This window comes from Carassius carassius, chromosome 35, assembly GCF_963082965.1.
Source record: "Carassius carassius chromosome 35, fCarCar2.1, whole genome shotgun sequence".
Classification (NCBI taxonomy): Eukaryota; Metazoa; Chordata; class Actinopteri; order Cypriniformes; family Cyprinidae; genus Carassius; species Carassius carassius.
This window is the reverse complement of record NC_081789.1, coordinates 13,192,185-13,219,939: the sequence shown is the minus strand read 5'-3', so window position 1 is coordinate 13,219,939 and position 27,755 is coordinate 13,192,185. Positions and strand designations below refer to the sequence as shown.

The 27,755-nt window shown below is 36.1% G+C and overlaps 1 protein-coding gene across 7 annotated transcripts in view; it reads right to left on the bottom strand.

The window, feature by feature from the left end:
- Positions 1 to 6,736, bottom strand: part of LOC132115999 (eyes absent homolog 1-like) — a 52,898-nt gene extending 46,162 nt beyond the window's left edge. For all 7 annotated transcript variants that reach the window (XM_059524486.1, XM_059524488.1, XM_059524496.1 and 4 more), the window contains exon 1: positions 6,652 to 6,736. In XM_059524486.1, the coding sequence (XP_059380469.1) occupies positions 6,652 to 6,692 (41 nt within the window). In that variant the 5' untranslated portion in view covers positions 6,693 to 6,736. The remainder of the gene's footprint in view (positions 1 to 6,651) is intronic.
- Positions 6,737 to 27,755: the final 21,019 nt, after the last annotated feature.

Genomic DNA, 27,755 nt, shown 5'->3' with positions numbered 1-27,755 from the left:
CTTCGGCTCTCAGGCGGAGGGATTAGTTTCAGGCCAGCAGAACTCCCAGTGGGGGAAGAGCACTGAAACTACAGAGGTTATAGAGCCACTGTTTCCTTCCAGCCGGCTGACATTTGTGAAGCCAGGAGCCCACATAACAAAAACACATTAGGCAAATGTCTGGTTGGGGTTGTCTGTTTAAATTGGCCAGATGAAAGCCACTTTGTTTGTGGCACTGCCATTCTGCACAATGGCAGTGGGCCGTTCCAGGGAAGGGGTAGGCACATGGAAGGAATGCAAGAGGGAGAATATGACTGTGTCTCGGCATAAAGGAGAAATGGATCCGTGTGCACCTCAGCGGGTAGTGTAAATGTGCTAGATGATACCACAGCTTAGAAAAGTGCAGCCTCATTGATATGTAGGCATCATAGGTTAAAGCAATGCAGGCATCGTGAAAGGCCTTTTGTTCTAAACATACGGTTTCTCTCAGCATAAAACAACTTCTTCATGGTTTATTAAAATACATTTTAGTACACAAACAAAAAAATACATTGGGCACAAAAACATGAATGAATGACTAATACATAACAAAATATAAAAAGTGGGGAACAAAAGTTTAAAAGGGGCCATTTATTAAAAAAGTATTCTTTTAAAAAAAAAAAAAAAGATGCACAAAATATATGCTTATTTCTTATTACACACACACACAACAGCTGTCATATCAATTAATCACGATTAATTGTATCCAAAATAAAAGTTTGTTTGTGTTTACATAATATATGTGGGTGTACTGTGCATATTTATGTTTCTATATATATTAACACATACATATCTATATTTACTCTATCTATCTATCTATCTATCTATCTATCTATCTATCTATCTATCTATCTATCTATCTATCTATCTATCTATCTATCTATCTAACTGGGAGACATCTTCGGCCTACAAACTCTGAGGAAGCAACTAGAAACAATCTGTACTAAAAATATTTTCACACTTGCTCTTCAGGAAGTATAATTAAATCACTCAGGGCTGCTTACCATATATAATGGCAGGGTTGCTATAGGGCAGCAGATTTCATTTTTAACTCTAGTTTGGACGTTTAACAGCTGAACTTCTCTGGCTCTTTCTTTCTCCTCACGTATATGCATTTAAAATAATGCTCAGATTATCTGGATATGGAATGCTGTTCGTTTTATTGGACAGGAAGATGCTGCAGTGGCCCCTGAAGTGTGTGAACTATTAGCAGCTTGCTTGGCCAGCGGTTGCCTCCCATCATGCTGGCGTCATATAAAGTGACTTGAAGCATGACCAGAAGTTCAAAAATAACCAAAGGTTAATAACAGTTTAGGACTATCCATGAGAGAGAGAGAGCAAAGACACATGCTAATAGCATCCCCCGATGAGGCCAAACTCCCCGTGACTTCGGGCTCTGGGTCTCGTCTACTTAATTGACAAAACTCGCAAAGACATTTGCCTTTAGTTACAATAAAAATCTAGCACCCCAACTTTGTGCAGACTTTTTCAAGGGGCAAGTGCACCAAATACACTTCACATTAAAATGCCGCAGCGACAAAGTCACAGTTTCTGGACTGACGTGCCAACTTTCCATGTTTATTTCCTTTCTGAGCAGTGCTCAGAAGGTGATTTCCTCTTTGAGGAAATGGAAATCGCCTAGTGGGCCTTTTAGCTGAACTCTTCAAAAATATGTCAAACCTTGTCTTCTATATATCTAGGCCTCTCAATGATTGACATGATAGCCAGAAATCCCATCTCAACACCAGTGGGGTGTCATAGATGTACTCAAAAGAGTAACAAACTTAAAAGTAAAGCCACTATATGCAGATGTTCATTTCCAGATGTATACATTCTGAACTTTCCTCACAAACACATTTCTGCACACCAAAACCACAGGGAAAGGGCTTTTATTGCTCGGTTGCATGTAGTATACTTGCTCCATGACTTCACTGGGGTGTATCATGTCACCATGTCTGAATGGGATGTGCAGGATTCCTCGTAATGGATACACCGGAGAGGAAAAGTTGTTTCAAAACAGCATTTGAAGTTCACCTGATAACACATCCTCTTCACAGACCCTCTTCGACCTCTGCCTACTGTCACAGCCCATGGAAATGTGACAAGAAAATACTGACAGGAAGCAGTAAGAAAGCTCATCGGTGACACAGATTCCGAGTGAAATGTGCTTTGACAAGCAAAGAACTGAGGAAAAAACAGGCCATGACGGAGGTTTGACACCGCTGTGAGAAACCCTTCCATTAAAATGCAGGTTCACAGAATCCCTGGTGCTCTTCATTTGATTCGTATGACTAAAACGTTTATGGGAGACGCTGACTCACACTTTCATTTTGTGAAAAACACACCGAAAAAGAAAAAAATATGATGCCTGGCCAACTTGAATGCTTTCAGACAGGGTTATAAAATCCTCTGCATCCAATAACATTAGCAGGCCGTCCGTATGTCGTTTGGCTTTAATAAATGATGATAAACGAAGAGAAGGATGACTAACTTTGCACTCAGATGGCTAACATATGATTCAGTCTACACACTGCCACAATCAGCAAAAAAAAAAAAGTGTATTGAAGGACTTGATAAAGTGTGTCATGAATGCTATGCTGCATGAACATCTTCAATTCCTTAACAACAAAACAGCGCAAAACATAATTTTTTTAAACAAACATTAAGTAAAATGATATCCAAAGTCTCGTCGTCAAATGTCTGAGGAGTATAACTCACAGCTCACAGCAAGATTGATCTATAAATAGAGAAGCGTACCATGGTAACACTCCCTGCTAAGTCTCGGTTACACGACACGCAACTTTTTTATAGGCCGCAAAAACTTCCTGTTGCTATGGATACAATGCAGAAGAATAGTCCAGGATTTGGACGTGAAACAGGTAGGACTGGTCAGGTCAATTAGAGGAGCCATTTGCTTGAATGAAAGCTACCAGAGGGACATTCAGGGTAATTGGGGGTTTGTTCGTTCACTGGGTTGGAATTGTTCTCCCTCTCGGCCGCACCTGGCTTAGACTCACTAGAAGAATGGAAATGACATCCAGCTTCAGTTTTAATGGCTGCTCAGCAGAGACAGCTGTCATTTCTGTCTTTAGATGCATATTAGAACAGTGGATTAGTGAGGCGAGGCCCTTTTGGAGATGGAAAAAGCAATGTAAAAGACCATTTTAAGAGTAAAAGTCAAAAACCTGCTTATTGTGGTATAGTAAGTTTTCTTAATTTTATGGTGAAATACTGTTAAGTCGTCTTAGAATTATTAAAAAATTATTTATAGTTTGTTTGTTTTTTTGGAAGTTATGTGCATTTGGCTTTTATGTTACAACTTAAGTTGGCAAATTAATGTCTTTTATTTTAGTGTGATGTCTTTTACTATGATGGTGTTTTGCATTTGTATGATACCGTGCACCTTCTAATTATTAGTATTTACCACAATTTCTGACATTTCAAAGTTCAATGGAGAAGATACTATCATTAAAGATTTCATTATTTCTTTACCAAACCATTTTTTTCCCTGTGGAAAACAAAAGGAGAATTTTTTTTTTATAATGTGCTAGTAGCTCTTTTATATTAAACAATAAATAGGCACTGGAGCTTTTAAGCATTCAAAAGAACACAAAAGCACCAAAAAGAGATTGCATTTAATCAAGGAATCAGAAGTAATTAATACAGTTTGTGTATTTTATTAGTATACTAAGTGTTCTGAATTTGTCTATGTGAGAAACAGACTGAAACTTATGTTGTTATTCCCTAATAAACCTCCAGTATTATTAGGAACTGAAAAGAAATCATGAACCAATCTGTGAATAATTCAGTGAACCAATCGTCAAACCAATCCGCTAACAAATCACTCATATAGATTCTTTTTTTAGTTTATTTATAAAATTACTTTATTAATAAATTTTTTTACAAAAAATATTGAATATATTAATATTTTAAAATTTAAAATAAAAAATGTTTTAATGATGTGTACAGTTGTAAGGAAAATGTCAAATTGTACTTGATGGTTACACCACATAACATTTTTCCTTAATTTAAGTGTTCTGAATATTCTGAAGTGATCTTCAAAAAAAAAAAAGAACTACTTTTATGTTGTTATTCCCTGATAAACTTCCCAGGTTATTCAAATCTGGATCAGACTGATTCGTTCTGTAACAAATCATTTAGACAGTTTTGAAGAACCAAATCAACTGAATCAATTCAAAAGAATTCAAACATATATGCCACTTCCTACTCCTATTCCAATTCTATGATACTTTTATTTTTTGAAGCTTCAAAGCTGCAGTCCCCATTCCTTCCCAACTGCACGGAAAAGAAAAACCACTACATTACTAAAAATGTGTCCCGTTGTGTTTCACAGTACGGGTTTATGAGGTTGGGTAAAATATTTTGGGGTGATTTTAAAGTAAATGAACTCTTTGACAAAGTGAAACCTCACCTATTCTCTGTCTCTTGAGGTTCTTCATGCATTTACCGGCATGATGAATGACCCATCACATGATGACTATGCTATTTACAAAATTACAAGCTAGCTGAAATTCTGTCTCACCAAACGGCTGCTCTGGGCCTGAATAATTGATCAGATATTGAAAAGCTCTAATAAAAGGAGGCAGCCTGTTATGCAGTCGACATTCTTGTCTTCGGCCGTTATAGACACATCTCTAATACATGAAGGAAAAGGCTGATTAGGCAGAAGAGTGCAAATGTTGTTCCTTTATTTTTATCCCTCCAGGAGAGCAGAATTTGAAATAGAAGATTAGGTTACCGTGGTGCAATCTGTCATGCAAAGGGAACACGCCCAACCGGTGCCAACGCCAACTAGCTAAGAGCTCCCTGCTGCATGGAGTAACACGATCAGAACAAAACAGCATATTTATGACATACTGTAAACAGTATAATGTGCAAAAATAAACAAACTTTTCTCATTTTGTCAAATGAAAATATATAAAGATGTTCGGTACAAAAGATTTTTGTTTTTTATAAAAAAAGAATACACAGATAGACCCCAACAAAACACGATAAACACTGAATTAAAGATTTCTGAGCCATGCCACCTCATAAAAGCAAAACCTGTCAGAGGTCAATGTCTCCTAAAATATCAGATGATTTGACTTTCTGACATAACAAGATTCAGGTTGGAAAATGTCACGTTTTTTTTAAGCAATGCCACAGAAGAACCATTTTTTGATTTGCTTTAACTGAACAGTTCCTAAAATAACCATTTTTTTTGAAGAACATTAAAAAAATCTAAAGAACCCTTTTCCACTATAAAGAACCTTTTGTGGAATGGAAAGGTTTCCTGGATCTTATACTGTGGGTTCTTCGTGGAAACACAACTGTCAAAAAAGTATCTTCATATTTACGAGTGTATGAAACCAAGAAAAACACAAAAAGAACATTAACACAGGTGACATCAGCTAGATTTTTCCACTTTTTCTTTTTTTTCTTTAATTTTTTAAAATAGTTTTCTTAATTGTTGCTTCCATGTCATGTAAATTGACCCATCCTGCCTCAATTTGATCCCGAGGGTACCCACTCCCAGCATCCCTGACCTGCAACACCGTCAGCTGTGGTCTTTTTAATAAACTGTACCTTTTACCAAAGCAAAAGGTGATGAATTGAAAAAATGTTTAGCAGCACAATCAATTATTCACAAAGTCTTTTACTCAAATCAGCTCTTGATGAATAATTAAAATTAATCTCATTACAGGAGATTTCATTATGAGATAATTTAATTAAATGATCTTAGACATTCGTGAGACATGGGTGCTCGCGGTGCTGCTTTAATGGGCTGAGGGGGCACAGGAGTGGGAGGTTACACACATGGGTACCTACATTATTTAATGGCCTCTTCTAAATAAAGACAAATCAATAATAAGTTGTCATCTCATCAATGTGTTGAAAGCATACCAGAGCCACGGCTTATCAGCTGGGCTACATCACCTGTCTGTCATATAAAAGATACTAATAGTTTAGTGCTTTAAAACAATATACCTATGCATCAGGGCTAAATGCATGTGAAAAAAGACAGCAACAAAAAGAAAAAGCTCCTTTTCCACTGAGGTCAAATGTGCCTTTACGAATTATGAAGGGTACAACTTGTACATCTGATCCGAAAAATAAATGATATCACGGTCTTGTGGGAGCCATTAGGAAGCTTTCTTTGTGGGGAGATTTTTTGCATGTCTTGTCTTCAGGAGCACTTAAGAAGCCGAGGAATTCCTCTGAGCCTGTGATACACATCTAGGTAATGTTCCGGCTAAAGCCATTTTGTGCCATCCAGATATCAAGTGTTAAAGGTTTTTCACACACTCACACACACGCTCGTCCACTTCACATTATATCATAATAGGTGGATTTAGGTTGAGTCACAGAACTGCACGTCGGTTATATAGCGGAGGAATGTTTGAATGAATCACACATGACTGTTTAAGAATGTCACGCCATGACACATTACAATACCTGGTTAATGTTACAGGTAATGTTTTAATCATGTACAGGTTCAAAAGAAAAACTTGAAAAGGAATTTTGGCCTGATTTTCTGCTAAAAAAAGTAAATAAAAACTTTCAAACACTTCTGAAATATAAAGATTCTAGTCAATTCTGGCATTCACGGGTCAGATATATCTGAATGCTAACCTTTGTACATGGCAACACTGAATACATAACTGACCACTCATCCGGTTTCCAACAAAGCTGGCCTCCTAGTCTCCCCATGACCTCTGAAAGAAAGGAAATAAGATAATTTAAACTCAAATTAATAATTAATTAATTCATTAAATAAATATAACATAAATTTATTTATCTGTAAAATAGACAAGTTCCTAACTAGATGTTCAGTTCCCTGAATTGGAGTTCAGTGTCCTTGGACACTCCACTGCCTTTTTCTCCAAAACAAAACAAAACAAAACAAAACAAAACAAAACAAAACAAAACAAAACAAAACAAAACAAAACAAAACAAAACAAAACAAAACAAAACAAAACAAAACAAAACAAAACAAAACAATTAAAAAATGTAATAAAATTAAAAAGTCAAATAAATTGTTTAAACACACACACACACATACACACACACATTTGTTTTTGTGAAAAGTGGATTCATCCCATAGGCGTAATGGTTTTTATACTGTACAAACTGTATATTCTATCACCCTACACCTAAACCTAACCTTCACAGGAAAGGTTTTGCATTTTTACTTTCTCAAAAAAACTAATTCTGTATGATTTATAAGCGTTTTGAAAAATGGGGACATGGGTTATGTCCTCATTAGTCACCCTCTCCTTGTAATACCTGTGTCATACCCTTGTCATTATACAGAGTTGTTTCCTGATATGTCACAAAAACAAGAGCACACACACACACACACACACACACACACACACACACACACACACACACACACACACACACACACACACACACACACACATATATTAAGTTAGAAAGTTTTTTTTGCAATAATGACAGCCTGACTATACATTATTATACATAAAGGTTTAAACTTTATATATACGGCACCATTTATATAAAGCTGAATTTACACTACATATTAAACACATAAAGTACTTATTTCATTTCTTCATAATAAGGCATGGTAAATGAAAATCCTTGAATGATACAAGGCGAAGGACAATAAGCTTTTGAATTTCATTTCAGCATAATGTATATTCAGACACAGGCTTCAATTTAAAAGAGGAAACCATGGCCATAAACATTAGCATTTTGTGCAAACAACTGCGTAATTTGTTTAGCCTCATAATAAGCTGGAGATGGCATACAATGAAGGAAAGCCTTTTGGTTTTAAAATGAATAAAAATTGATTGCGTCCCAATAAAAAACGAATTGGCAGAGTGTTAACTGAATTGCACTCAAACGTCTGTAGCAGTCCCTGGTCGCTTTATTGTGTGCTAATGCAATAGAGCACACTTAGCAATAAATGCATCTTTCTGATGAGCTCGGAGAGGTTTTCCAAAATGGCCTGATGAAATTGTCCAAATTAGATTAGGCTGAGCTGCTAATGACTCTTAAAACAAAGGAAAATCTCCAAATAAAATTAGCCGAGCCTCTTGTTCTCTAAATAAATCATATGTAAATTACTGTCATTGGAAAAAGATGCCTGCCTGGAGGGTAAAGGTTTCATTATCTCAATGGGTTTGGAACTCTAATAAGGAGGCTCCTCCAAGACAATTAAAACTTGAAAATAAATTACAGGAAATTTATCTAACCCGCAGAAAGCCTCTTTGAATCCTGATACTATATTTAAACTCAGAAATTTCTGATTTGATTATCCTTGGGCAGTTGCTCCGTAAGTCTTATGTGACGTCTTATATCAGGATGTGACAGCTTATGTTGTTTAATAGACTTTCCGACTCATTTCTTTTTTTATTGAATTAAAATTCAGATGAGCATGTGAAGTTTCTAAGGAAAAGTTCAGTTGTTTAGAGTTGATTTGAATAAGTTCCAGTCACTCCGTTGACAAACCAAACAGGCTGATATGACAAGTCCGCAGCAATTAACAAAAAACAGAATGAATGACGTTTGAGAACAGCTTGAGTGTGACTCAATACAAAGACAAGGATTTCAGTTGCTTAGGTACACCTAACCGCTCTAGTCTTCCTGCCATTCAGGTAATTCTGTGTATTGTTCGCATTTTATCCCTGTTTGACCTGGCGGACTTGCTAAGCTTTGGTGGAGAAGAAAATGTCACTGAGACCTGAAAACACAACATCATATAGGTGCTCTTGAAAAAGACCAGAATTGTATGGTTGTTTTCTGCAATGCAAAAATGCTTCTAATTCACTAAAAAGAAACAATGACATACATAATGAGAATAAGGCAATATTGACATTAACATTTTAATCATGGTAAAATCACTGTAACTAATAGCTTATTGCTTTATTTTTTTGCGACAGCTTCAAATGTTGCTAATCCAATCAGAATACAGAGTTATTATAATTTACTTTCGCTTTCCTTATCTGTCTATATTCAATGAACACCCCTCAAAAAAAAAAAAAACTTTGTCTAATTAAAGAAATTCCTAATCTTATGAAAGCTGCATATATATGATCAAAATACAGTAAAATCTATAATAAAATATTTTAAAATGTCATTTATTCCTGATGCAAAGCTGATTTTTTTTGCCATTAATCCAGGCTTCAGTGTCAGTTAAGAAATCATTCTAATATGCAGCTTTGCTGCTTTTATTGCTTTAAAAAAAATTTGTGTTGTGTTTTTGTTGTGCTTCTTAAAATTTTAGTGGAAACTGAGTTTTTTTATTATTATTGTTATTATTCCTTGATTAATAGGAAGTTCAAAAGAGCTGTTTTTTAATATAAATCTTTTGAAACATGTATTTACTGTCACTTCTGATCAATTTAATGCATTCTTGCTGAATAAAATAATTAATTTATTTCAAAATAAAGAATATCTTACTAATCCAAAATTTAAATAGTAATTTAAACAGTAGTGTAAATTTACATAAGAATGTGTCAATTTTATTTACATTTTGCAAATATGATCACATCCACTTAATTTAGGTTAATAAAATGTACCAATTACATCTTCTATATCTGTCAGAAAATGTCATAATTCACTTCAGCAAATGGAGCGACATTAATTGCTCCAAGTGTTCTTAAAGGGGCTAGAAAACACATTACCATAATTGAAAGTCCATACTGTGGTAAAAATAACTGTTCTCGTGTCGAGCTAGACCCAGTGGTGCCTTTTGCTGTCTGTTGGTGAGAACTAAATATATTTTCTGCATTCTGAATGGCATTCCAGTCCAAAGTGTATGTGCCAGTAGTTAACATTGTATCATAAATAGTTTTCTCAGCCAAAGCATTTTCAAGTTGGGTCTTAAGCGGTGGAAGTGCAACTTTCAGAGTCATTTGTCTTTTTATCCTGCTAAAAGCACACTTTGGCAAATGTTTTAATATCCAAGTATTCATGTGAATTGATTTCTGGCAACACAGTGGCGTTGTATTGCAGGGTCTCAACACTGGGCCAAAATTATGTCACTTAGACCACCTGTTCCTGGAAAACGTCATCACCCTTAAGCAGTTCCGGCTGGCTTCCAAAAAATGAACTTCTGAACTGCTGCCTTTGGTACTGATTTGTGAGTAAGCAGGCAGCAACAGCCACTCTAAGTTTGTGAGAGGCTTACATAAGGGATGGACGGACTCTGCACATGTCACTCAACATCAGGGTGCAGCAGTAACAGGTCAATTTAAGCGCTAATGAGAACACAGTTAGGATGCAAAACGTATGTGAGCTCCTCCATGTTCTAATAGTTTCATGTTAATGAGGACCGGCTGTGTTGTGAGATTCTGAAGTCTGATAATCCATCCATGAATTTGTAACAATGAAAAACTAATGATCACAGCCCAACAAGCAGAACTTTAAAGTGCAGATAAAAGAGAAACTCATTATTTCCTCACTCATGTAATTTAAATCTGTAAAATAAGTTTTTTTACACAGCAGCTTTGGTAGAAGAGAATGAAACCAGTGAAAAAACAAAACAAAAAAAATAAATCTGCCCTACAACTTGAAATACAGCGCACAACTTAAAACACAAAATACAAATTAGATTTTAAAATAAATTAAACTCTTGTGGTATGGAAAGATCTGTCGGAAAATAATTGCAAAAATTCAACTTTTGCATTTATTGAAAAAAAAAAAAAAAAAAAAAAAAACTACTGTAGAATGACATGAAAATGTGTAAATAATGACATCTTTGATGTTTTAATTATGCTATATACACTGGTGATGGGCACTTTCAAAGCACTGCTTTATGAAGCTTTGAAATCTTTGTGAAAATAATTTGTAATTGGTTTGCAAAAACTACTTTTATACTTTTAGTTTTTGCTGCATTTAGTGTAGACCAGCAGTGTAGACCAGCAGGAATCACCAGCGTGTGGTGTTTTGAGCTCTTCGAAACAGTGAAACATTTTGCGAAGTAATTGGTTCAAGTGATTAAAACCTTAAAAAGGTCTATTTCTCCCATCACTAATTTACACTAGCTCCACCCACCAATGTCTGGTTGGGATTGGCACCAAAAAATGCGTGTTAAGCAACTAGCAGTAGATTTTGATGCAATCAACCCAAATTCGAAACCACCTTTTGCTGAATTCATTCTTTTCACTTTTATATATATATAGAATTAATTTTCAAAAAAGTTTGTTTATAAACATTTTGTAATTTCCACTTTTCGAATATTGGGTAGGGTCCATTTAATAATTGTAATAAATATGATATAAATTCAATGTTATTACTTCATATGGGTTAAGTGTAAACAGCTTCTACTATTTACACTTACTGTTATGAAAATGCTACTATTTTTTACACAAATAGAATTGTTATTTGCAATTAGAGAAATTAGAATATCACTAAGAAAATACTGCTATTTTCACTTATTGTAAATCGAATCCAGTACTATAGCTGCTCACACGATTTCATGAAATGAAAGATCAAACACACACTAATTCTCTCTCTTCCAGGTGCTGACTTCAGAGTACCCACTTTTTGTTTGTCCACATTTTGCTGAAAACGTTCTCTCGTGGAAATGACATTTATTATTTTGTGCAAGCTCCTGTTTTTAAGACTAAATGTACAGAGAAACACAGCCATTTCCAGCAGAGAGAGTCCTTGGTGAAATCACTTCACACTTTGAGAGAGGTGCTGACAGTAGGGATCAGGGCTGCGTAAGTTATTCCAGAGGTCTCAGCAGGATAGCAAATGATGTGACCTAAACAAGCAGCCGATAAGCCTGACAGGGGAAATAATCTCTGCTCTACCTCCAGCAATATATTCATCTGCATGAGCTGACTGCTTCAGGAAAGGCCCCGGGGGCCAGCAGAGGGGGTAGTGTGCTTCCTGACACTCATATTGGCAGGCCCACATGGAATCGGCAGACTTTTCTCATATTTTCTTCATTAATTGTAGTGGAAAATCTTTGGAATTCTACAGATACAGCAGATAAATCTGCAAATAGGCATCCACAGGTGCACACCATAATACCACTGAAAAAACAAACAAACAAAACCTTGGTGTAGGAACAATTTTCATTCAAAATTGCTAGCAAATTTCATAAACAATTAATTACAAGAAATGACTAGTACCACTCTGACTTAAGAGCGAAGTAGAAAAACTGAAATTGTATTTTCTTGTAAAACATACTCCAATAAACTTTATTTACAACTTTTTTTTTTTACAGTGTACAGTTATTTTAGTCTTATCTATTATTAGTAGAATTATCTTAACTATTATAGATTTAATTAATATCACGAATTAGCTTTCATTTTTACATTTTCAGTTCTGTTCATTATTCAGTTCATTCATATTTTTTGACTATTTTATTTAATTATATTCATTACTATTTTTAATTTAAATTAAATGATTAAATAAAAAATTCAGTAATTCGATTAAGTTACATTTTTGTATTTTGGCTATGTTTTTTTTGTAGATTTATTTATTTATTTATTCATTTGCTTGTTTGTTTGTTTATTTATTTGTTTGTTTGTTTATTTTTTTATTTTTCAGTTTTAGTTTCAGTTTCCAATCATTAGTTTTTAATACTTGCCAAGGCAACATTTATAATTTTTGTTATTTCAATTTAATTTAATTGATATTTTTTATTTAATTGAAATTTTAATTTCATTTTTATTTTCATTCCATTTGTTTAATATAGTATGTAGGTTTAATTTATTTTCATTTTTCAGCTTTAGTTTCAGTTTTTATTCTTCAACTTATTTCAATTAAATAAAGACAACATTTCAGATTTTTAAGTTTCAATTCTTTTAAATGAACAAAATATGTCTTTTTAGTCAGTAATAACCCTGCAATAACAAATTCCATTAGAGAGACAACTAAACCAGCTGAAGAGTGTTTACATGGCAATTATTAAAGATATCCAAAGATGCATTTAAAGCGTAGCAAAGACACTCACCAACAACTGCTGAAAATTTAAACCAATTTTTGACATGAAAAGAAGTTCATGTAAACAGCAGGATTGCATAAGCGTATAGTTTTTTTTTTGTTAAATCCCCACATGACATAATGGGCATGAGATTGGAGGCTGGGGGCACTATATCCACATTGACTTTACACATCTATTTAAAAACAGCAGCCCTTCACACCAAGTTTAACAGGAAAAGGCAGTAAAACTAAATGGGTGAGACCTACAGTATTTCATAATTAATAGTTAGCAGCGAGGGAAAGTGGTCTGCAGTGACGTAAAAATGTCAACAATAAAACATTGACAAAATAGTCATCAATCTCTCTTTTTACATAATTCAAAATAATTATGAACTGGATAAAATCAGTAGTGGCCAGAAGCGAGGCACAGTAACTGTGATTGCTTTAACTGTAGACATCTCCTGCAAGTGTTGTGCTATAGCGAATAGTTTGGTAAGTTCCTGCGGTGGTCTCCTGCTCAGTAGGAGGCCACACCTGCAAAGTGTACAGTAAATTACTCTGCAGGCCCACTTGCCCTTGTCTGCTACACTGTGCTAACTCTATTGTCAAAGCTTAATCACCACCACAAGATTTATATCATAGGGTTGACTCGTGGGAATGACTCAATAAAGCATCGAGTTATTTGTTCTTTTTATACTCAAACCTGCTTTACGTTTAGAAGGAGTGAAAAACTTTCAGCGATGAACCAACATATTTAATCTATATTTAATCTAACTCATTATTTCTGCTGAGATTTATCAAATAGAAATTAGACACTGGGGGAGTAAAACAACTTTATAGCAAAATAGAGAGCAGAGAAAAGACTGACGCTTACTTGTTAAAGGATGTAATTTAGCCTCAGCTCTCAATGATTGCGGTAGGGGGTGGAAGTCTTTACAAACATGTAGCTAAAACAAAGTTATTTTCATGTCTCCATCATATAAAGCCTTAATATAGTAGATCAGATGAAAAAATGGAAATCATTTTAGTTAGTTATCTACCTTTCATCCCACTGGTCTTTTCTAAGTTTCCTTCAACTAACAAAAGTCAGATACTTTTTTTTTTTTAAACTGGACAGAATGACAGTCATAGAAACATGTCAAACATCAACAATGGATGACAGTAATTAATGAGGAGCATTTTAAATAAATAAACAGGCAAACATCAATACTGGATGACAGCAATGCATAAGGATCAACAGATAGATAGATAGATAGATAGATAGATAGATAGATAGATAGATAGATAGATAGATAGATAGATAGATAGATAGATAGATAGATAGATAGATAGATAGATAGATAAAGGTAAAGTTTAAAAGGTACTGCAGAAAAGGAATGAGCTATAGCTGCAGACGACCGTTTGGCTGTGATGAGTAACTGTGTTAATTTCAGAGAGTTCATTTGCTTGATAAAGACTGAGCATTTGCTTTTCCATTGTAGATTAAAACAAGTGACTTAATATGGTATAATCAGTTTATAAAAAACCCAGGTTTCAGAGCAGAAATAAAGCTGAAACCTCAGCCAGAGCGTTCATAACCTGTAAACATCCATCTTAATCATTCACTGCATTAATGGCCAAAAGTGTGTGCAACACTCAGTTCATAAAGCGAGTAGAACGCTTAGCTAATTCATCGATGCACTCAAGAATCAGGAGCTGGGGAAGACAGAGACAGAGAACAGTGATCTGGCTGAAGGGATGTGGTCTGTGTTGAGATGTCAGGAGCATAATGGCCAGCTGAGTCATAGGTTATAAAAAGCTGTCATTAGGGATTTCAAACCCACTGCAACTCATGACAGTGGAGTAGTGAATTATTTATTAAGGGGGAAACTTAAGTGCCCCTAACTCAAAGCTGCCTGTTTTTCTGTGTTTTTTCCTTCAGGCTTGTTTAAACCGCTTTGCCAATAATTGTCATGTAGGCAAGTTTAAATAGGGATGATTTATTAACATGACATTCATTGTTATTTCGTTGCTGCCAACTAATTTTGTTACATAAAATAATAAATGAATACATTTAGAAAATATGCCTTATATACGTTAACATAGGTTGCTGAGCATGATTAACATTGAGTGATGTGCGTAAATGCACCCCAACATAAAGTTTAATGAACAATTTATTTAAATGAGAAATTTATTATTTTTACTACATTCAGTTATATTTTCTGTTTATGTTCTTGGCAGAGACAACAAAAGATAGTGAATGCAGTGTTTGTGAATATTACCAAGCAGGTAAATTAGAATAAAAATGAAGTACTAATTTTAAGAGCATAGGTTATTTAATCACTCAGGGTTTCTGCAAGACTTTTATAGTCCTTTTTAAGACAAATAAAGAAAATGTAAGGAATAAACTGAAGGGAACACTATATTGTCAATATATTCTCAAAATGTAAATGTCTAGGGAGCAAAAAAAATAAGCTTTAGCAAGACTTTAAAGTGTAAAGACGCAAATTCCAGCAGATCTCTATTGTATTTGAATTCATTATACAAAAAACTCAACCACTAGAATATAGATATAACTATAACTTTTACTGTATCTACAAAAAGTGATGTGCTTTCTCAGTATTTTTGTCTTTTTTTTTCCAGTACAAATGTCTAGACTCTTACACCAAGATACATTTACTTGATCAAAATGAAGAGTTTATAATAAAAAACATGGACAGATATATGCTCAGAAATATGTTCAGAAAACAGTTGAATATAAAAGATATGAAAGATATTTGCTCTTGCTTTGAATATATACTCAATTTAGTAGAAAACAAGACTTCATATTTTCATTTTGCATCTCTAGTTAATGCATGTTAAGGTTTGTATTGAAAAACAAGACCAAAAAACTGAGAAAACTATTCAACTGGCATAACTTTACTCCAATTCAGGGCCTTAACAATTGTAGATTAAGACCCGCTGCAACACAATGCATTGCTGTATGTAAAAAAGTGTACTATTAGTACTTAAAATGAATAAATAAAATTAAAGGGTGATTCAAATTTCCACTGCAAACTAAATAATTTTGGCCCAATTTAACCCATGTTATTCAAAGCCATTAGCGAATACCCAGTAATGCTTTTCAATTGTACATGTATATTTTCTGTACTGTGGCAAATGCAATATTTCCACAGAAATCCTACCAAGATCATTATATATCCACACACTAAACACTTTTTGCCGAAAAATCCCACAAAATATCCAAACTCTTTGCTCCAAATCAATTTCACATTACGCTCATTGGCGTTTGATTGCCAACTGCACACAGATCAGTGAAGGCCTTCGCTCTTTGTTTTGTCCGTAGTGTATGAAAATGGTTAAAAATCCCATGGGTCAGTGAAAATGATCTGTTCATTCCAGTTGCCTGTTTTAAGTCAGTCAAAACATTCCAGACTTCAAAAGGGGGCTTTGCCTTCTTAGGCCATTTCTGCGTCCCCTTCTCAATGGCCCAAGAGGGCTTGGTTATTTGGATAAATTAATTTCTGGAGTCTGCCTGCTATTGCAAAAGCACCGCATGTCTGACAGCAAATTAGTCTCACTGAAACAACAGAGACTTCAAGACGGAAAAAAAGAAAACACCACTGAAGGAAGGTGGCATGGACAATAACGCAATTTGATATAACACAAACCTGAAATGCAAATTGTGTCTTTTTTTTACCATAATGAACTTTATAATAGTAGTTTGAAGCAATTCTATCCTAACACATGGCTGTTAGGATAAAACCAGCACAAATAATGGATATCGAGTTTCTGACCTCACCTCAAAAGCAGAAAACATCACTCCAAAAACATCCAATCGCAATAAACATCTCACAGGTATACATGCCAGAAGCAATCAAACACTGCTTTTTTAAAAGTAGTTCACAACATAACTGTGGGTATTGTATCATGCCATTAATGTGCTCATATCAGTGATATTTACTCAAAAGTCTGAATCATATCAGTTCTCGACGACAGAAGTTGATGAAAATGTCTTCATAACATGGACTCAGACGCAAAGCCGCAGACTTAGAGCAGAGGTCTTTAAGAGCGGAGGCCTAGACCTCAGCCAACACATGAAGACAATTCAAGATAAATGGAGCATGCTATTTTCACAGTGCATGAAAGGCTGCCCAAGGACACTGCTCTGAAAGAAAGAACACAGCTAGCCAGTAAACGCGGAAAAAGAAGAAACTTCAAAGTAGTACCAAAACACATTTTGATTTAGGATAATTCATTTGATGAAATGCTTTGTGGGTCTTGGAATTGGTGCTGTTACCACTCTGAGAGCTTGAAGTGTATCGCGCCACAACATGAAACTACACACCGTTTGAGAATAACACCATATATTAGCCTTAATGATAATGTAACGTAATGGTCCATAATGCAGATAAAGGCCTGCAATTGTAAATTACAGTTGGAATTGGGTTAAAGCTAAATTTAAACTGGGCATGCATTAATAAACACTTAATTAATGCTGTGTAGCAATGAAGATCTTCTGGATATTATTCTAGCGTGTGACTGTGTCTTACACAACAGGACATAATAAATTAGTGGTTACACTCATTTATTACTCATTACACTGAAAAAATGGTTCCGAAACAGTTTCATTTAGAAACTCCTAAATTTCATATTTAATTACGAAGAAATGGCCAAGTCATTTATTTTATTTTTTTAGAAAGGGTAATAGTATTTTCTTGTAAAATGTACACCAATAATATACTTTATATATGAACATGCCACTCAAATTTATTCAAGGAAAAATGAGAGAGAGGTCAAATGAATAAGAATAATTATATTTCAGGATGTTTGAAATCTATTTAAGTGAATGGAACAAAATGGGGTCAAAGAAATATGATAATTAAGATACAGGGAAATAAGAAATAATTTAAAACTCATTTTTGTGTTAAAAAAAACTGCAATTACTTTCCTTGAAAGGTTGATGTTTTTTTTTTCTTTTAAACTCTCACATTCAGAGAAAAAAAGAGTTACCATTACCATCCCCCTTTTTTCCATTTCCCAAATGCCATTTTGAGAAACATAAATTATGTAATATTTAACCTTTGTACGTGATGTTTAGCCCCCAAAATGCATGATTTTACACACTGGCAACTCCATATGCATACAATTTACCTGCATCAATTTGCATTTAAAATCCTTATCTTTCTAATTTGCATTTCTCAATAAGAGGCAGCTATACTCTCTAAATGTGCTACCCTTTAACCAGTGGCATGAGTGAAGTCTATGAATTTTGTTTTGCCTGACATTTGTATTACCAGACAAACCAAAACAGTAAAATGACCAATTTATTGAACTTGATCGAGTATAAAACCAGGCCTCTCAGTTTGGAAATAAATTACTGCACATATTCACCTTTACTGCAGCTCAATCTTGAACTCAGTGTAATGACACCAGCCGGGTAATGAGACCACAGACCCCTGATGACGCTACACATCTAACCAGAGGAAGGGCTAGTGTGTAAACCACATGCGCTACAGTGAGACTAAACCCAATGACCACTGTTACAGTGGTCTAAAACATGTTCAGTTCAACTGATACCACTCTCAATGCAATTTTCAGATGCCATGTTAGTCTAAGAGAAGAATATGCTATCTTAACTGCTGATTTACCTACTAAGGAAATGTGAATGCACACTAGCATCTATATTCATAATATATATTTAAAAAAAAAATAATTAAATAAAAAATGCAAAAATTTTTCATTAGCTGTTTTAACTGAAATGTAAAGGAAGACTGAAAGAAGGAAATAAAACTCACCATATTCAAACTCCATTCAAAAATTAAAAGAAATAAATTAGAATAACACAGTTTGTGTTACTGACTGATTTACACTTTTTGTTTGCAATTTGCACATTTACTTTTTAAATTACAGATCCATGATACACAATATATTATTAAGCTTATGATTACATTGCTTGTATTATTATTCGTTTTCTAGAAAGTGACTTAATCCTTTTTTGATTAAACTTTTTTGGTAGCACTTTTCTTTATTTTCTTTTTTCTACAGTGTTCTTGTTGCAATTTTTTTTGTCACATTTTCTCACCAAATAACAGTAAATTATGCATAATTACAAACAAATAACCATAAATTAAGTCCTAATCTGAACCTTATAGTAAGTACATGTTGTTATTACACAGTAATTATCTTAATATTTACACTCTTATAAATCTTAATATAAAGTGTAACCTTAAAATACCTTTCCTTAATCTTAAATGTTACTTAATTATTCATTTACTCATTATTAAGGCTGCAAATTTATCTTTATGAATCTTTACTAACATTTTATTTGACTTCATTAAAATCTGCTAAATCTTATAGTAATTCTGATTAGTATGAGTCATTTTAAAATGATTTTAGTTTTGTGTGAAGCCTTGGAAAGAAACAGACTGATATTCCTCCCCTTCCTGTTTCCCACACCCCAAGTAACAAAACACAATTTTATTTAGGCATTAAGCACAATTGGTCATAAGTAAATTAAATAATTGCAAAAATAAAAAAACTATTAAAAAAGCTACCTTGAAAAAAAAAAAAAAAAAAAAATTACCTTCAGGTCATAAAATAGCAGCACATACTGCAGGGTTCCTCTTCACCCTTTGACTGTACTTGTTTTTAATACTGAATGTAATGTGCCCCCTAGAGGAAGTTCCTTCAAAACACTTTGCATCCTATGCAACAATTCTGACTGCCTTTAAACTGACCTAAATTTGTGCTATATATATATATATATATATATATATATATACAGTATATTTGTCATTTGTCCAAATGAAATATTTAACCACTGGAAAATAGAATCGGATGAAACAAACTCATGAGCCCCAAACTTGAATTCCATCCACACGCATTCATCATTGTTTTTTATTCCTGTCAACACTCAAACCAGGAAAAATTGTTTATTTTCAGATGTGAACATTACGACTTGAATTGACCTCATCGGTTACAGCTGAGCTTTAGAAATCGTGCTGCTCGAATGACCTGCCATTAACCCTGTAGTTCCAGACAACTCTATTGTGGATGTAAACCTGTTAATCTATCCCACTTGCCTTCTCCAACTAAAAGTTTTCTTCAATTAATCTCTTGTCGAGAATCAGTTAAAATAGCATTCTTCATCTGTAAGAGGATCACAGGCCCGAACGCGGTACCATCAGAGAGAAAAGCGTCTGCGAGCGAGCCCTGCTTTGGCAGGAGCGCATTCTTAATTTCTTCATGCTCCATCTGTTGAAATGATAAAGTGCAGCCATAATGGAACACAACAAGATTAGATTAATTGGGTTTGTCCATTATACTGCAGGCCCTTCCACAGATGATCGCAATTTTCTCGGTTAGGGCCATTATTGTGAGATCTGTTTAGCGGCTGATGCAATTAAAATGGGCTTAATGTAAATTTAACAATACAAATAACACTTTCCCTCCATGTACGTTTGAGTGGGCGGCATGCACAAAGTCCAAAAGCAGAACAGATAAATAGCACAGCAGCCCGTATTTAACTTCAAACAAAGCAGCGCTTGATTTGATTAGTCTGAACTCTGTGATCAATAACTGTGTTATTGATGTGATCAGTGAGCATGTTTTCATGTTCTCAGGGATGTTCGGGGATCCGATTACAGAGCATTCTCGAGTGTTAGATGACCGATCTACTGTGTTTAAATCACTCGAGAGCCTCAGAGTTTACACTTCTCCTATATGCTACTAAAGCGTGTTGATGTACAGACGTGTCAAAGCCGAAACACAAACGCGAAGGGGGACGGAATAGTGAAGTGGAAGAGAACAGGATAAGAATTTCCTTTCATGTCTTTTCCCTCGTCCTTGTCGATCTGATAGGGCTCTTATTGGCAGTTTCCTGCAGCTGTATCCGGTCTCTTTTAGGGGAGGAGAGCAGGATGAAGTAAAACTGACAGAAGGAGGTCCCTGTGTCTCACCCAATGCTCAGGTCGCTACTTAAACGGACAGACGGTGGACTCAATGCTTTTGGTCTCAGCATGTCTATGACTTTTGATTTATATAAAACTGTAAAAATCTAATGATGTTATAGCTATTTGTTTTATAGTTTCATTGGAAACAGCCAGTTTAGGCAATGGCTTATTTTGTAACATGCATCTTTCATTTTATAATTTGGGGATCTAAAACGACATCTGTTTTTGGTGACTTTGTTTGCATTTGCAGCACAAAGTCCTGAGTTATTGTGGCTAAACAGAGCAATTACCATAACCAATCAGACAACACAGCGAGTGTTTTGAATTAGAATCCTATCATATTTCTGAACATATGAAATAACAAGCACCTGGAGAAGAAATGTTTTTTTTCCATAGAAAGCGGAGGAAATAAACTTCATTAGTAATTAGCTGGTCATATCAGCACTCCTTGTACTCTGTGTCTATTATTTCACATCATCAAGCATAATATTTATCAAACCTACAATGAAGACTTGTACTATCACAAGATGGAACGTGAGATATCGGCAGAGGCAGAAAAAAAAAATATATATATATATATATATATATATATATATAATGGTATGCAGTGATAGTATCTAAATGTTCTTTCTAACTCAAGAATATAAGAGTATACAACAAGAATGCAATAAAAAGCTAAATACAGAAAAAAATAAAGAAATACATATTTAAAAACAAAATTAGAAATCTCAGTGTTTTTCAATTAAATGTAACCCTATATCCTAACCAATAACAAATGTCAACGCATTGTAGATGTTGCCCAATTGCTGAGCATGTAATTCCTATGTAAGGAATGTGTTAAAAAAGGTAACATAGAACCTTTGGACGGTTGAGGTTCACTGAGAAATGTTAATAAGCTGCTTTGCCTATCCAAATACTCTGTTAGCTTGGGTTTTGAGATGTGGTGTAAGGGTAGAAAGCCAAAGTAAATACTTACACAGGTAAGGGAAAAGAATAAAACGTGCTCCGATTCAGACCTAATCAAGGACCATACTGAAAAATAATGAGCAGCAAACCCTGACCAAATAGTAATGCTGCAATACACCAGCAAAATTTGTTCTCTCACAGAAGTATTGTGTTCCCCCCAGAAACTTTGCATTCAGTCTCAAAAGCGCTGAAATATAGTTCCCTTTCGAGGGAACTTCGAACTGCGTCCTCTAGGGGCCGCTTTGGGGGACACTTCGTCGTGACCCATGTCTGAAGCATAGATTGAAAAAAAACCAACTTGTTGGCCGGCGACAGCCTCCGACGTCACTACCGGCACGACTATAAATAAGCACCGGGAGAGCACGTCACTATCTTCTTCATCTTCACTGACCGTTTTGTTTGAAGCGTGCATCTGAAAGAACCAGTAAGGGCGATCTTTCTCTGTTCATCATGGCGACAACTAGCAAGCATTTAGACGATGTCTGCATCCGTGTCTGCGTTATTTGACACCCGATGACACACGCGTCTTTGCGTCATTTGTTTGGGTGAAGAGCACGCACGCGATGTCTTTGAGGAGGCAATCTGCGTGCATTGTGAGCATTTTTCAATGGAAAAAGCTCCGCTCTCGTTCGTCTCTCTTCTAGAAAAAAACAAACAAACAAAAAAAAAGGCAGCCATCTGCTTCCCGCGGTTCAGGATCTATCCGCGTTGAGACGTGGAAGTGAATGAGCTCGTGAGAATACAGGTGGATCTGTCTGAATGGTTTAAAGAGGGACTTTCCCTTTCGTGCTCCTAAAAAAAAAAAGGGGGCGGCGGACGAGAGAGAGCCTCGGGAGGATGATGTTATATCTTTAGAACTTTCTGATACTGAGGTTAGTGCTCTGCTGGAGTGATACCGAGGTATCTACTCGTTCCCTTTGGGGATTTTTAACCCTCTGGAGTCTAAGAGGTTATCAGGAGAAAATAGCCTCATAATGCGTATATGCGTTAATCGACTTCAGAGGGTTAACTTCTGCTTTTATCCTCCCCTTCCTAGTACCCCTGTAACCACCAGCTCTCCACCTGATCGAGGTTAGGTGGAAACCTCTCGCATAACAGTCTCCTATGCTGGACCTATAATGTTTTTATGGTTCTATGTTCATAGCAACCACCTGACTGATGGTCCAGACTAAAAGGAGGCGCCCCTTGAGCGGGGCTCCAGCGCAGGAGAGTGGGTGAGTAAATATAACCTTCTCTGTATAAACTTATGTGTATTTAATTGCTGGTGGTTACTTGTCTACTAATAAACTCTGTGAGTTTCCTTTACAGTGCTCAGTTACAGTGTTTACTAAACACTCGCCAGCACCAGCCATCTGGTTTCATGTTCCGGTATTAGGCGGCTGAGATCACAGGTTTCTGAGGGAGCCTCCTTGATCATCAGGCCTGGCACAGCACTGCAGGGAATTTCATGGATGTCCGGCCAGGTCACCCCGAGGGGTCTCCTGGCCGCTCAGGGGTGCTGTCGCATCTAGCGGGAAGTGGAGGTGGCAGTTACAGAAGTCTTCTTGTATATGTTGCCTCAGGTGATGCTCCCCTCGCCCGAGGTTTGTAAAATTGAGCTTGCCTCTCCCGTGAGATTCAGCGCCTCTGCGCCACACGCTAAGCTTTGTGTACTTTCTCAAAACCACATGGTGGTCAGTGTGCACGTGAACACTTTGCGCACTTTCTAAAAATCCACAAGTGGTAGGTTTGCACGCAAGACTTTGCAAACTTTCTGAATCTTGTACGATAAGGGTTACGCGCTCCGCTTCGTTCCCTTTCTTGAGATGATTAGACCTTGGTTCCTTGGGCTCCATTCAGCCAGTGTTTATTTGTTTATACACCTCAAGCATCGCTTCCCTCAACATGAGGGGCTATTTAGGTGATTCTCGTGGTAATTTAGCAGCGCTCCCCTTTTTCCCAAAAAAAAAAAAAGAAAAAGGGTCGCCTATGAGCGCGCTACTCTGAGCTCGGAGTTCTCCTCTCATATGTGACTGAGTTCTCTTTTTTTTCCCCAGAGCGCTCCAGTATCGAGTTGATGACTCTCAATCATACTGTTTTGAGATGCAACATTCCATCTATGAGCTGCTCTATCAGAGTGCCACGAGAGCCCCTCCGTAGAACAGTATTTGAAAATCCATGCTATGGTCCAGGCACGTGAAGTCTTTGCACACTTTCTGAAATCCACACTGTGGTAAGTTCGCACGCTAGTATTCTGCGTTCTTTCTAAAATCCTATATGGTGAGGGTTTCGCGTGGTTGCTTCGTGCCCTTTCTTGAGTTGGTAAAAGCCCCGTTCATCTTGGGCGCCACTCCACCTATGTATCCTCGGATACCTATCTAAACAGGGTGTTGCTACTAGAGAACTGTCGAGACAGCTCTTTTAGCAAGCTTATGCGTAAGCTAGCGGTAGCCCTTGTGTGACAGGCAAGACTTGGTAGAAATGCTAGGTTCTTAACTGTATCCCTTTAAAGGAATCTTTCCTGATTCCAAGCCTTCAGCTCGACCCTGGGTCGAGGCCCTAACAATTAAGTTGTGTATGTAGCTTAGGCCTTTTGGCAGTAAGGGGTACTGTCACAGAAAGCCGTCTAAACGTCCCAGGGGAACTCCCATGGAAATGGTAGAGTTGGTACTTAGTGCTCGCCATGATTCTGGCCTGCACTTCCCTCAGCATGGCGGCGTGGATATACTGTTCCCCAAAGTGGCCCCTAGAGGACGCAGTTCGAAGTTCCCTCGAAAGGGAACTGTCTCAGGTTACGTATGTAACCATAGTTCCCTGAGTAGGGAACGAGACACTGCGTCCTCTAGCTCCCTTCCATGCTTCGGACGTAAGCTTCAGACGAAGAAGATAGTGACGTGCTCTCCTGGTGCTTATTTATAGTCGCGCCGGTAGTGACGTTGGAGGCTGTCGCCGGCCAACAAGTTGGTGTTTTTTTCAATGTATGCTTCAGACACGGGTCACGACAAGGTGTTCCCCAAAGCGGCCCCTAGAGGACGCAGTGTCTCGTTCCCTACTCAGGGATCTATGGTTACATACGTAACCTGAGACAGTTTTTCCTCTCACCTCATATTTTTTTTTATCACAAAGGCTCTTGGGTGAACACAAAAGTTTTTTGAGCAAAGTTTGTCCAAGTAATGCGAAAGTTTTGCAAGTAATATATGTTTGTATTTACACACATACTTTTTCCATATTTAAATTAGATGAATCTAGTCTCAGTGTATACCCCACTGTGTGTGTGTGTGTGTGTGTGTGTGTCTATAAAGACAAGGCAAATTGAGAACTCACCTGGAAAGATGTTCTCCAAATACAGATTGTCTTGGTACGTCAGCAGTGAACTGTGTTTGATCCTCACCTTCAGCTTTGCTCCTGTTTACAACAATAAAGTGATGAAAAAGTCAGCCAGGCCTTGACCGCCAATGCTCATAGGCCCAACCCTTAGCAAACAGCGTCTCATATTGTCTTTATGCCAACAGAAATGTGGCATGATGACCCAACAGCTGAATTATTTGTTCCCTCAAAAAAACTTAAAAACACTCACCCAAAAGGATCTTTACATTTGCTATGAACAATATTAGCAAGTAGAAAATGAATAATCTTCTGAAACAAACCAACTGACATCAAACAATTTTATAATTTTAGATGGAATTAAACAATAGAGTGGTGTGCATGTGTAAATCATGTTTAACTTCTCAATGAGGTATGTACAACCCAAATGTCTCCACAACGCACCCTCAATCTCTCATTTCACTCTGCCAAGCCATTTGCATTATGTGTGTACAACACAGGAAAAACAATGTAAATATGATCCACCTAGAATCACAAAACCTACAGGTGAATTGCGGCCAAAGTGTTACCAAACACGTCATGTTCACCTCTCTCAGTTCAAAAAAGTATATATCTTTTGTCTAAAAAAAGAAAAATCATAGCATGTACCATCATGTTTAGTCATTAGACTAGTTCTGGTTCCAGCTAATTTTATGGTGGGCTGTTCTTAGACTACTGACTCAGGGGATAGACAAAGTACTCAGCTTGATGGAGATTAAATGAATCCAGTCATAAAACCCAACGCCAGCACACCCTGTGGAACAAACTTGATTGTGATGCTTCTGGATGCATGAGGAGGATTTCAAAAAGACCCTTTCATGTGTCACATGCATTTTTCAAAGCAGGATAAGCTAATGTAAAAGCAATGGTATAAATATGCCTTCAAGCCATAGGTCAGTAGGTCAGTAGGTGTGGCTAAGAGACTCATACAGTGAGGAATCATGGGAAATAAACTGCACTGAGCCATGAGTGCCTCTTGAAATTTGCATTGGCTTCACCCTTTAATGGCCCAGGACAAAACCTCCTCAGCATTTGGACAGTCAACCTGGTAATACAAAGAGAGGTTTTTGAGGGGGGTTTAAACAAGAAATGAAGATGTAGTGGAGAGAAACGGTAGTCCCACAGTCACTACCTTACTCAATCCATATGTGTGTTTAAACACAGGAAATACCCACCATTCAATGTAATCAAGCTGGAGGCCTATCCATCAAGGAAAGTTTTGTGGAACTAATTGAACACCATTAAGACCATTGCTTCCAAATATGCAGCGCACACAAAAATCAGCTTTTATGCAATTATAGAAATCATCATCATAAGACGCAAAAACCCTCAAACATCATTTCCTTGAGATCTAATCATGATTTCAAGAAAAAATAAAAAAATTTAATTTGCGTCCTATCTGTCTTTCCATAAACAAGGCTCATACGCCTATCTCCCGAAACAGTAATCAATCCATCGATACATAAATTGGCAAACCAAAAGTACAAATCGTCCTCATTAAAGTGATTGCGTCGTCTATGGAGTTAAAAAGATTAGAGCATAATATTACGATGTAACTGAACTCGAAGCTTACCAACGACCTCTATCAGGCGCAAATTAAAAATTCAATGAACAACAACATGATTATTGGGTTAAAATAGGTCCTGAATAGGGATGATTCACTGATTCACAAAAAAATAAAAAATAATTCTGATTACACATGAAAGAAATTCTCTCTCTGATAACATATATTATGCAAGAAAGTGTGTCTCAAAAAACTAACTAAAAGGATCGAATCAAAAGAACCTTCTGTTTCTCAGAATCTGAATACAGTGGTCATACTGTCTGCTGTTGATTCACTAAGAGAAATCCTACAAGCCTACTGATAAAAGTCATTTGTTAGGAAATCAGACTATTCTGGTCGTGCTGTACTGTATGTTTTTGTTTTTATCTAAAAGGAATTGGTTCAAAGGAGTCATTTGTTAAAGGATGAGATTATACTGGTCAAGCTGTATTGTTTTGATTCACTAAAAAGAATCAGTGTTTCAGAGTAAATAGTTCAGTAATCAGATTATATGTTTATGATTCACTAAAAAGAATTGGTTTATAAGCAGCATTTGTTTGACATTCTGAATAAATTGGTCATGCTGTAATTTTTGATTGACTAAAAATAATCATCTTATAAGAGTCATTTAGTTAAGGAATCAGACTGCACTGGCTGTGCTGTATGTTTTTGATTCAGTAAAAAGAAAATCAGTCATTACGAATAATAATAAACTGTTCAAAATCAACATATAAAAATCATTCATCCAGGAACAATATTACACTGGTCACACTTTATAATTTTGTTTCAATAAAAAAAAAAGAATCAGCTTTTCACTAAAAACTACCTGCATATGTCATTTGTCCAAGAATCAAATTACATTAATTTTGCTGTACTATGTTTTTGATTAACCTTAAAAGTAGTGGCTCACAGAAGTAACAGTTATCAGTTATGGTCCAAATGAATCACAGTAAAAGATCAATCTGTCACGTACGGTGATACAAGAAACAAGGGAGAGATCCAAATGCAGGTACGAGGTTTATTGAGGGGCAATCCAAAAGAGG